The 12,965-nt window shown below is 42.9% G+C and overlaps 1 protein-coding gene across 1 annotated transcript in view; it reads left to right on the forward strand.

Moving 5' to 3' along the window:
* The window catches only part of pde3a (phosphodiesterase 3A, cGMP-inhibited), a 70,758-nt gene that overhangs the window by 36,973 nt on the left and 20,820 nt on the right, over nucleotides 1-12,965 (forward strand). Inside the window, exons 3-4 of the mRNA XM_041938708.1 lie at nucleotides 7,715-7,975; nucleotides 10,287-10,444. Of these exons, the coding sequence (XP_041794642.1) occupies nucleotides 7,715-7,975; nucleotides 10,287-10,444 (419 nt within the window). The remainder of the gene's footprint in view (nucleotides 1-7,714; nucleotides 7,976-10,286; nucleotides 10,445-12,965) is intronic.

The raw sequence follows: 12,965 nt of genomic DNA on the forward strand, positions 1-12,965 counted from the left end.
TTTCTTCCCGTCCAAAGCTTGCGGTGGATGTTTTAGCTTAGGAATTGACAGTGAAGTTATGTATGGAAAGAGCTATTTAAATATTTGTATTCGACTTGAAAACACATTGGTTTTGGAACATTACCCGGGGAGATTATTGGAGAAAAGAGTGTTTGTAGGCCCGGATCTTGTGACTGTTATTCTAAATTACAGAAAGGCTGGAAGAGTGGTCTGTGTGGCAGACAAGCCATGACATTGCAGTCATGTTGAAGATTTCTCAAAATCACTGTGAGCACTTCAAACACTGAGATCAGCATTTCTTAAAGCTGCGGCTTTGGGAGTTGAAAAAGGTCACTGACCTTTTTCTGGTTGGTCCCATCATGACAGTCTAGGCGAGTATTTTCTCATTAAATTGGGTCCTGTGGCAAGACTAAATTTGAGGCTGAAAGAGACAGAAAACACACACTTTTGACTGTCCTCTGCATGGGAAATAATTGGATCTGCCACAAATGATACAGAGGCATTAGCAATTTTCACGCTCCCGCTTTTTATGACGTGCAACAGTAAAACACCTCTGAGCTGGTGCCATTTCTCTGAGAGAAACTGAAGAATAGAATGACATTTTAACTTGCTTTTATTTATAGTACGCCTGTTCAGTTAGCACGACTTTTTTAAAGCTCGTGACTGTGCCTGCTGCAGTGCTGATGATGGATATATATGTTTAACCACTTGTGTCATGTGGTAAATCCTCGCTCGCTCATCGCCCGGCACAAGCCATCTGTTTTACCTCACGCATCCCTTTTGTTTGCTCTGTCCTTTATGCCAGCATCTCTTGCTTCTGCCTCTACCAGCCTATCTTTGTTTTTTTAATCATCTTTGGCTCCTTCGCTGGAATCAAACGCCCTGAAATATGTGGAAGGAAAAACAAGCCTCTCCTTGGAGATGAGATGGCTGCATGTTTGGGGTCAATTGGCTTGACCTTTCCCAGTAAATCTTTAATGAGGCAGTTATTCTTTTTTGTTTTGTTTTGATCCCCCCACACGTCCCCCAACACACCCTCTTTTAATAAAATATGTAATAGCATGTAATTGTATCCTGGCTGCAGCCGAGGGCCTGGCTCAGCGTGGCTTCGGTCTGAGCCGACGGAGGGGTTGTGAGGCGAGTTGGGCCGCGGTGGGGTGGGGGTGTGGGTCGGTTGGGAAGTGCTGCTGGGTGTAGTTTTGGCTGCCGGAGCTGAGGCAGAGAGCGACGAGTGTCTCAGTGGAGTTTTGTGTTACCGTTCTGCTGTGATTCACACTGTATCACTGCTCTGTTATTTTAAATGGAGAACATCACCATCTCCCGGGCTCCTCTTCCACTAATCCATCTCGACAGATGTAATCAGGGTCATTACACTAACTGCACAGCCACTGAAACAGAAAACTGCGCGATAATGATTTTTCAAGAGTTCTGTGTAAATGAAATTAACCTAAGAAAAAATAATGGACGCGCTTAAGTATTTAAAAAAATGTATATTCCCCAGCTTCTTGCTCAGCACATTCCTGCATTTCTAAGAGTGTGAGGATTTGTGTGAGGGGTTAATTGCAAAATAAGCAGCGCATCTGTTTGCCTTATGCAGAGCCACTCTTGCTTACATTATTGAGATGTGTTTACTAAGAGAATCAAATACCGTTCTTTCTCCAGTAGGCCCCTGAAGCATTTGTCCAGTCTCTAGCTCTCCTTTGGGATACATTATATTCTCACCATTGCACAATTTTAAGAAGCCTGCATATCACTGACGTTTTACTAGAGGCCGAGAGGACCGTGTGTTTAGATGAGGGAGCCGAGGGGTTAAAAGTGCATGAAGTGGGCCGTCTCAGAAATTACAAAAATGTGACCTCTCTGTCTGTGTATCCCATTAATAATCATCATTAGACAGAGGGATCAGCGCTTTGTTTGTTGCATTAAAATGCACTTCATCTGTCTTCTGCAGAGTTACTGGCAGAAAAACAAGCGGACACAGCAGGAACACCAACAATCATGTTTCCATTGCTCAGAGTTGTTGCAACAGTCTATGGTGTTGTTTGTAATAAATACTGTAATGTTTCACACGAGAAATCTGCAGACAAATATCTGAAGTTATATACAGTATATATATAAATAAGTATATTGTGGATGCATGTATGCGCACCAGCATTTAGCAAATCGTTTTCTGCTATATATATATTCATATGCATATCATATTGTGTTTGGGTGTGGTTTGAGTTAGATATTCATCAGAAAAACCCAACGTAGATAAGATTTAAAAAGTCTTCATCAATCTGGTACAATATCCAGATTAAATGATATTTGGTCCTTTTATGGTGCCCATTACTTCACTTAAAGCTACACACACAACTGAGCAGGGCCTTGAGTGCAGAGACGCTGTGTGGACAAACAGCTTTTCACTCTTCAGGAGTGATCGCTGGTTTGTTTTGACTGGCCCTTGGTTTGGTTTACATGAACTGCTGCGCGGGTGTTAATCTATGGCATGTCTATTGACGTACTGTTCCAAACTGCGTTCACACAGGTAATTAAGACCATTGATCATGTACACTGTTGTTATTCATCGTAAAATGTCATAACAGAATGTTCATGCATGGTTTAGCATGTGACTTGGCTCTTTGAGGAGTCATAAAAACTGTTTATTGATGCTAGTAGCCAGTTTTATCAAATGTAGGATGTCAACAACAGCTGGGGGGCTGGTGACCAAATATCACACAGATTTGCGGTCATTTTGTGAGCAGAGATGCTGGCACGGGAGCCAAATTCGGAGGATCAACGGGTGTGTCAAGGGCTGGCATCAGTCAAATCAGGAAGTTTCCTGCCTTTTAAAAGCAGCGTGCCTTCTGCCAGTTACATGCAAAAGATTGGCCAGCCACAAAAATACCAAATGACTTCAAGCAGGAAAGAATGCTGCAAAAACATTACAAGGTCACTCCAGTTAATCCGCAATGGCACAAAATTTGGCTCCTAAGTATTAAAAATGGAATAAATGTTGCTTTAATCACTGGTTCCCAGCCTTTTTCCTTCAGGGACCCCTTTTCTATCATTGAGTAAACTGACGACCCCTGACTAAGTGACAAATTTTACGGATAATTCACATTTTGTTCAATGCAAAACAGTAAGTGCAGAACAACTGATTAACTGTATGATGAACCCAAATAGTGAATGCAATTACTGCAGGAAGTTTGCGTAAAACAAGTGATTTGGATGAATTTGGAGTATTTCCTGTGAATGTTGCATCAGAGATGAGATTTCCTGATATTTTTCATTATTATGTATTTTTCTCATCAAACATACTTAGCTATAGGCGATAGGTGCCCTTATCCTGATTTTCGTAAGCCTATGTCTTGAAAACAATCTACACTTTAAAAATAACAATGTAGTAACAATGAAATAAATGAAGAAATAGGCTTACTGTATGTTTTCAAAACAGTTTTCTAACACCATGTAAAGTCAAGAAGGCCCCACGACCTCTACCTAACTGTAGCTGTAGCATAGAGCTAGCCTACAGCTAGTTTAGCGTAGCCCAGCTTTAAAGGCACAGAGTAAACAAACAAGATATCACGTGTTGAATGGTGAGCTTTGGAGGTGCTAGCAGGCAGCTTTTGTTGCCTCTGGACAGAGCCAGGCTAGCTGTTAGCAACTGTTTCCAGTTTTTGCGCTTAACTAACCAACTGCTGATGGTAGCTTTCGTAGTATATGTATTTTACATCATGTCAAACAATACTTTTAGCCTCACGGTGTTGCTGGGTCAGGACAGTGGACCATACTGGAGTTGTTTTCACTGTCCAAGAGGCAAAAAAGACCGGATGCGGGTTTGTCAGTTTGTCACTTAACCACCACGCAGGCCAGCCGCTGCCAGCTGTTTTCATGGCCACCGGCCGTGTGTGTACGTTGCCTTTTAAAAGAAAGATTGATCTCACTTGGAAACGGAGGAATGACGAATCCTTTTCAAACCAAAGGAGCTGTTGTTTGGATGATCAAAGAGGCAACCTTTCTCTTTTTGCTCTATAATTTACAGTAGTGACTCCCATATCTCCTCCAGACAACTCTCCGAGGTGCTCGATCCCTGACTTGCTCTGAAGGCTTTATTTCTCAGAAAAACCTCCACAGAGAGGAGTGTGAGCCAGTGGCAGACGGTTGTTGACAGTTCCCAGATGTGAATGTGTGTTACTATGAATGTGTTGTGGGGCCGCAGTAAAAAGAGCATGTATGCTTAGGGAATCGTTTAGAAATAAGTCATTAAACACATATATAGCCTGACTGGAAGGTTAAAATACTCTCATTTTAATCATGGCATTTAATGGAATTTACAAATGGTGCAGATGTGTCCAAGGTAAGAACATCAACTGTGATACTTAAATCAGGAATTTTGAAATGCTCCATCATAACATCTGTCCAATAGCTTTTTTCTGATTCTCAGTGCTTTTTCCCAGGCAGGGGTCACTCTGTGGGGCTCGTATGAGATCTGTCCTCACAGAAAGTGAAGCCTGCTCCTACATAGGTGGCCGTGGCTCATGAATGAAACAGATCATCTAACCTGACAGGAAATACTTACATAACCTTATGATATTATGTAACTTACTCTCAATTTGATCTGTTACAGGATGTCTGAAGTTTCAGATCGCTGGAAGATTAGGAAAATCAGGAGGTGTCTTCCAGCCAAGACGCAACTTTGAAGAGATAGGTAGAAGCCAGGGATGGTCAGGACTTTACATTCTTCATCCTTCCCCGCAGTCTGCTCTGTTTAATGGCTCAAAACTCTAACTCTTCGGCTCACAAACATTCAGAGAGAGGATTTTTAAAGGTACATATAGTTTAGCAGCACATTATATCAAAGGATCACAGCTTATTCATTGTTGCAGAGAGGTATTGCCATTTTTTAAGGTCAATAGCACAAATTCAGTGCAAGTGAGATCCTCATTGTGTCCCAAAGCTCATGTCTCAAATGCTACCTGTGCACCTTTATTTTTCATGTCAGGTTTTGGCCGTTAAGTGGCTTGCTCCCCGTGCAAAATCAAACCCAACACATTCATCATTTCCTCACCTTTTATGGCCACTCAGGTCCAGTTTTGGACTAAGTCAAGCTCTGTGACTCTCATCGTCCTTGCAAAACTGTGTTGATATGGGTTCACACGTGTGCCTCTGTGCTGCATGCTCAGGACGATGCCCTTTGTTTATGTGTCAATGCCGCTGCATATTTGTGTGACAGGCTTCGTATGTGTTTATTATGTTGTCACTTGACATTTGAGTTGGCTGCATTGTGAGAACGAGGGGTAAAGTTTGTAGACGTTGCATGTTTGGGGATGCTGAGACCAGCCAGATGTTCTCCAGCACTCATATTCTCCTTAAACCCCCTCTTTAGTAAACCCCTAAATCAGCCTGTTAATGAGCTGAGAGACATATGTTTACATCTTATCCTCACAGCATGCATCAGAGGCGAGTATAAGAAAGAGGAGAGAGAGAGAGAGAGAAAGGGAGAAGATGTAGAGGAGCGGAGGGATGAGAGGAGTACAATAGTCGTCTGTCCAGAAATGTTCCATCAGCCGTCCCGCAGGACGTCTCCTTGTCTGTAAAAGAGATTAGCTTGGTCCCAGTGCTGGTCATGTGACAGGTTTATCAATAAATGTGTGTCATCATGAAGGAATGCCCTCACACCCGGTGAACACACGCCTTTTGTATTTTTGCAGACCAATAGAAAAATTGTATAAATACAGCGACTTATCTGATATGACTGGGAAAATAAAATGCGAAACCTTCACTGTTCCCACAAGTGGAGGCGAATGAACAGTGCTCACACATGTGTTGTTCAGGTCAACCTCTTGCCACTTAGCTAGTGTAAACAGAATAATTCTGGGTGCCTGGCAGCTGGTGTCAAAGTGAATGGGACATTGGGGGAGAAAAATCTGATAACATTCTTTGGGGAAAGAGGGAACTCGTGAGCTTATTAGATAAATTTGCTGGCAGCCAAGACTGACCTGTGTTTAGTTGTGGTTGTTCAACTGCTCAAGGCAAAGCAATTCAGAGTGGGTTGTGAACTTTTCACTTTGCTCTGCAAAAACAAGGCCGGCTCACACAACGCTGGTTTCAAAGCTTTGGGGCAGGCGGTCAGAAACAGACTGAAGGCTCTAAAGGGTCAGGAGTGAGGAAGTCAAAGAGCGGGTCCTAGCTGTGACGTTGCTAATGAACCCATTCATTAAGCATCAAGTATTCTGCAGCTGCAAGTTGTTGTTCAGATGTCTGAAAGGCTGCAAGTATGTCAACTCCTACGACCGTGAAGCACCATCTTCATTGCTTTCTCTGAGCTGAAAGGAGCCATATAAGGTATAGAATAAAGCCTTTGATATGTGATTGGATGTAGGCGTGCACACAGCTTGGTGTGATGCTACGACTATAATACACTTTACAAAGCTTCTCAGACTCTCGGTCCGACACTGTGATTGAATATGCCTCCTATAATAGTGGTCCAATATCAATTGTCTATTGTTTTCTTATTTTCATATTGTTGTGTTTGGGCATTGTTTATGCATATCATTTGTTTTATTTTGTGCCCTGTTGGTTTTTCCCTGAGCTCAGTGCACTTTTGAAGCATGATTTGGTTAATTAGTTGTGCGCACTGTCTTTGTTCTCGTGATAATATAGCACATTCTCTATCAACATAGGACAAAGCTCCTGACAAATCATTTTTTCTGCTGGACAAATAGCCTCCCACATTATTTTTACATGCATGCTGTGACTAATTTTTGAAATCAGTCTTTGTTGTATCAGCTGTTGTTGTTGCTGTGGTATTCTAATTTGTGAGTTAAGAAAAAATAATAGTGAGAGAAGTATTCAGATCCTTAAGAGAAGAGAAATATGGCAGTGTCATAATACTCCATCACCAGTAAAAGTGTGTTAGAACCATCAGCAAAATGTAAATACACTAGTATCAAAAGTGAAAGTACTCATCATGCAGGCAGAGTGGTCTCCATCAGCATTGTTTTATATGCAATTATATTTGATTAGTATTACAGATGCATTGGTGTGCTATTAATTTACAGAATAACTTAATACCAGGCAGAAAATACAGTGTTTCACTTCCCTTTCTGGTTGTTTTTTGTGGATGTCAAATAAAAGTCAGCATCATCAATGGGTGTAGTAGGCTGTAGTTTTGTTTGGGTGTGTTCTGTTGCACCTGCAACGACATCTAATGGCATCACAATGCACTGACACACCCTGATGTCCACTTCCACATCACTGCAGCTAGGCAGAGGTAAAACCACTGGAGGTCAGCAAAAACAAGACTAAGTTGCTCTTTAATGTGGATGCTAGTTGGTTCGCCTCATGTTAACCAGGCTATTTTATGCAGTGTTGTAGAGTATATACTTGTAGTTCAGTTTATTGCTTCATCAGCTCCTATTAAAAATATCTGTCTCTTTAGCTGCTAAATGCTCCGCTGTTTTTATCAGTCGCTAAATTAGTACAACTTCAGTATAGATTGACCTCCAGTTCTGTAGGATGAACAACACAAGTGACGCCAATGTCACTGTTAACCACATTATGTCCTCACTTGGGAGTAGCTGACGTAGTTCATGCACCTGCTCTTCACGCCTGCCACCAGGAAGCAGCACGCAGCCACAATCAGACCTAGCCATTAATTAGCATCAACTCACATTAACCCTGGCAGCAATGACAGTTATGTCTTTTTCTCTGTCTCCCTGTCACCCCATAGTCATCAGGTACCACCGTCATGGTGGACATAGCAGTGATGGGAGAAGCCCACGGACTGATCACAGACCTGCTGGCTGACCCCTCTCTGCCCCCCAACACCTGCACCTCACTGCGGGCTGTCAGCAACCTGCTGACCACCCAGCTCACCTTCCAGCCGCTGCACCGGCCACGCCCCGCCCCCCTGCTTAACCCCAGCGATGCCTACACCCTCTCCGACTCTGAGGACGGACCTGAGAAGGGAGAGAGGACGTCCATCCACAAGGTAAGGAAGTGAATGAAGACCAGGTGTCATGATTTACACTTCACTGGTAAGACATATGCAAAGCTAGGAGGTCTAGATGAAAGTGAGCATATTTCACCCAAATATGAAACATCAGAATTGTTAATCAAAAGTAGTCATGGGCCAGACAAACAACATTTTGTTTTGGAAACGGCTGAAAATAATCCTTAGATGGAAATGCAGTCCAGTTTATTACGGCCAAATGATTTATGCACCACACAGCGCTGCACACACATGTTAATCTTTCAGCCCATGTTTCAGCTAATGAGAGCTTCCTGCTCTCAGAGCTTTTAGCATCAAATGAAGGAGTGTATTTTCATAGAGCTGAGTGAAGAAAAATAGAGCACGTCTACTGCTCGGAGCACTGTTCTCCCTTTCATAGCCACAGCTGTGTCAACATGACAGATGTGCAGAGCCAGACAGTGTGTATGTGTGCATGTGAGTCGAGTAGAGGAGGAGAGGCAACATGAAGGTGAAAGCACCTCTCAAAAGGTGAAAAAGAGGGACGAGTGTGTGTCAACAAAACTGGACCCCCACCACCGTCACAGATCTAGTTATTTGTCTGAGGATGATATATATCCTGGCTGCCCCGGTCAAAATTGTTGTGTGGTTGACGGCGGTCACGCCATCAAGCCGATCGCTTGGCTAACAGGTGTATTTTTACTTTGTTAAAGTAGCTGAGACAAACTGCGTGGCCTCCACTGAGTGGCCGGTGAAACTGCACTCTTTTGGACTCTGCTCCCCAGAGACGCCATGCCCACCTCTAACTAGCCAGGAGTGGAGGTGGTTAGTGCAGCAGCGGAAAGCCCTGCGCTTGCTTTTCTGCCTCCTGGCTAAGAGTTTGATGTCCATCGTGGTGCATACTGATGCCTTTCAAGCACTTTTCCAAACCTCGTTTTCTGTCCAGCGCAGGGCATGTTCTCTGTGCTGCATTAGAGGCACATGCTGTGCAGACAAAGACACGAATGACCACACACAATCTGATCCCACTTTTCTCACTTAAACTGTTAAAGAAATTAGTGCAGTTTGAGAGTTGAATCAACACTGACAGCAGCAGGGATCAGCTGTGATTTTCTTTTTTGTGAGGATGGCCTGGTTTTACTATGCTGTTGCCGATGGTGATGTGCGTGTGTCTGCAGGCTTTCATTAAAGAATTGAACCTTGGTGCTGCAAAATCCTACCAATGCACCACTATTTCTACTTCCACTTTCCCACTTTAAACCCCATAACAATACATTTTTTCTAATCATAGCACCATAAAACACAGGATTTTTGGGGGAGACCCCTGCTCTGTGAATGAATGTGTATGTACAATTGCCTGTGCATAAATGTGCTTTTCTGTGTGTATATAGTATGCACTGATAGGATGCACTCATTTGTAGATGTATTTTCTTGTATTTTATGCATTTACAAAAACTGGCTAATCTGCATTTTGAACAGTCCAAATTAAGCGTACGGTAAAACCTCCAAAGTGAATGTAAGTCAGTGAAATGTTCACTAAAGTGACCTCAACCTGCAATGTATATATTGTAATGAGTGCGTGCGCTTGCACTCAGTATATGACGCCTTGCTGTGAATGGGCTCATTCAGGATTCTGAGGCGAGCTTTACTAGGTCACCCTGCAGAAGACTGAGAGAGTGAGAGAGCTTGCCATGTTTAGTGCTGCTGTGCCAAGCTGCTGCATGGCACTGAGCAGATGGAGGCATCACAAGGGCACAGACCACTGGGAATCCCACAGAAAGAGCAAAGAAAAGACAGATAAAGACAGAGACTGAGAGAACGAGACAAAGGAGGCTGAGAGAATGAGAGGCAGAGAGGCAGAATCTCTATGATGAAATGTATCAGTGCAAAGCAATACTGACGTTATATCCAATAAAGAACCACGAGGGGCATCGATGGCACAGCTGCCTGCCAGTATCCTCCAGTCAGTGATGACCGCAGTGTTGATTCTCTTTGGATCCAATGAAGACAAAAATGAAAGTGCCTCCAGTCATGAAAAATGTTCCAGGTTATATTACCTGCATCATTTGTTTAATCTGATTCAGGAAAAGCAACTGTCTCAATGAGATGATCCATTTGACTGCAGACAAAGCAAATAACCATGAACTTTATCTTACAGGTGGGAGTACTTTCTGAGCTTTTATCTAAATGCAAACACAATTACAGCCATGTTTTTTTTTTTAGTCCTGCAGTTAGATGTGCATGATTTTTTCATTTATATAAAAAGTGATGAGATGAGATTCCCATAGTGTGCACTGCGTGTGTGTATACGCATTTTCCTGTGTGTGTGCAGCGTCTAAGGCGGAGTCTCCACCCTGGTCTTCTGCGGAGGATCTCTTCCACGTGGACCACCACCACCTCCGCCACAGGCCTTCCCACCATCGAGCCCGGGCCCGTCCGAAGGGACCGCAGCGCCAGCATCAAGCCCTACCATGAAACGCTCACCTGCAGGTAGCTGAGCTACAGCTGAATCATTCTTCTGATCGTTCTGATTTTGTTCTGTTCTCTCTCAGCACATCGCTCATATCCTCAGAAACGTACTTTTACTTGTGTTCCAGTTCCAGACTCAGTGAATGCAGTCCCACTTAGCCTTTATCTTTTGTTTGCCCTACTATTTTTTCCTCCCCAAAAGGAGTTTTATGGAAAAAGGCTTCCTTTGTTCGAAGCTAAGTCGTAGAATTTTGTGTTTAAATATACTAATTAGATCCTGCTGTGCGACATGTACACTGTAGGTATACACAAACGTTCCTTAAATGCTTTAAGGAGGACTCCTACAATGGCTACCACAGTCTGAAATGTCACTCTGAAGAGGTTTATTCCCGGCACCATGGCTGTAGCAAAGACATCAGCGTGAGTGAACAGTAATGGCGCAGCAGTTCGGAAAAGGATGTGTGTGCAACGGGAGCCAGAATTGAAATATGCCCCACAGGCGAACGCATTAACCTGAATAACTAAGACGCACATCAACTCTGTGCACATTAGAGCTGAAGCTAGCACGAGACTCAGGCTACACAGAAGCGTCATGCTTCAGAAGAAAATCTGTATGCATGTGGTTTTTTAGAAGTCTTTAAAGGTTTTTGTAGTTTTGGGGAGGAAAGCGTTGCAGGATAGAGAAGGTTGCAGGTTATGTGTGAGCACGGGTGAGTGTATGAGTGGGATTGTGTGTGCATGCAAGCATGCATTTGTGTGGTGGGGGTTATGCCTGGATGCATTTGGTTTCGCGAAAGCTGTTGAGAAAATGCAGCCTGATAGTTCCATTGTGTTCCGACAGGACATGTCAAGACAGCACAGTCCCCCCGCTGCTGAAAGCACAACAAATAGCTTGTTTCTGCTGTTTTTTGCGTAGCTAGTAAATCGCATTGATGCATTAAATCTAGAATAAACACAGGAACTCAATTTATTAGAGTAGTCATAATTGCTAATTAAGTGAAGTATTTCTGCATAATTTGCTGTGATCAGTGAGACTGCATTCCTTACAATTACTTTGTGATTACTGTGACGTATTTGGATGATCTTAGAACAGCTCAGGGGTAATAATGTGTTTTATGAAATTCAAAAGAGCAGTAAATGGGGATTCAGCTTGAAATTCTTCAGCTGTGCATGTTTGCGTGTACCTGAATACAAGTTGTCGTGCATACACTGTTTTTATGATGTGGGTGCACAAGCAGTACTAGACAGCACATGCTCCCTGTCCTTAAAATATTAACTATGCCTCAGTCTTCGTGTTTCATCTACCTTATTCAGTTTCTCCCCTGTCGAGTTTGTGTCACGGGCACGAAAGTCTTCTGATGTAGGCCAGCGTTTGTCTGCAAATATAGATGCTTCTGGGTGGCAGCCACAGGTGCTTGTGCTGTGTGAAACTAGGGGGAAAGTTAGTACACAGTGTTGTTTTGTTTTGGGTTTTTTTTGCATATGTACTGTATGTGTGTGCGTTGTTGCTGTTCAAAGTTAGTTTAATTTTCAAAGGTTGCATAAGAGTATTTGTCTGATCTCCAAACCCGACGCTGGAGTTGAATTATTAATGTGTAGTGGAACTTCACAAAGACACGTCTGATGTCTGACTGGCACACACACACGCTGAAAACAGCCTGTGTGGATTCGAACAATACAGCTTCGACTGGTGACAACCTTTGTGTTGATCAGTTGCATTTGTTTGGAAGTGTATGTGCAGACACGCAGAGTAGTAACAGATGTGTCTTGTTTCTCCCTGTCTGCATGTATGGCTAGTGCTAAGAAATCTCCCATTCTAATACATGAAGATTTGGGTGCAACCTGTCAAAGAGACGGAAAACATCTCATGTGGTTTCATGTCTGTAACTTGAGATTTGAATCTACTCGCAAACATACTTACAGGACTAGTCAGTGAGCTTCTAGATAAAAAATGCTCTTGCAAACCTCCTGAAACTTGAGGTATGACTCTGCAGCTCCGTGGCCTACTTCACCTCTGATTAAATTAGAAATTTTGGGCCAAATTTGATGTCTGCAAAAGAACTGACATGTTTTTTCAGTTTGGAAACTCGAAGCAAAGACCAATCACATGACAGCAAGTGCTCAGTTTGTCCAGTCAGGTGTACAAGAGGTTCATTGTACTGACTATAGTTGGTTTAGCTGGTATATATACTCATCTTACTACTACTCAAGTTAATTCATCCATGTTGATAACAGTGGAAGAATTCAGCCACTCAAGTATTTTTTTTTTGTGAGGAGATTTATTTCATGGAGCTATTAATTGATTATGACTGTGCTGTAAAGCTGAACAGTTCCCGTAAAAACATGTGGCTCCTGTCTTACAAGGTTATTGTTTGAGCCAAGCTGCCTGGGGAGACATGCTAACTAGCCAGCCAGACAATGCCTGCAGTTCAGTATTTGCTCAGTTTATGGCCATCAACTTTTACTCATGTGCTTTTAGATTCAACTGTTTTGTGCAGTCATGTTACCATGGATTTTTACCTTATTGGCACAAGGCCTGCTT

The sequence above is a fragment of the Chelmon rostratus genome, chromosome 6 (assembly GCF_017976325.1).
Source record: "Chelmon rostratus isolate fCheRos1 chromosome 6, fCheRos1.pri, whole genome shotgun sequence".
In the NCBI taxonomy this organism is placed as follows: Eukaryota; Metazoa; Chordata; class Actinopteri; order Chaetodontiformes; family Chaetodontidae; genus Chelmon; species Chelmon rostratus.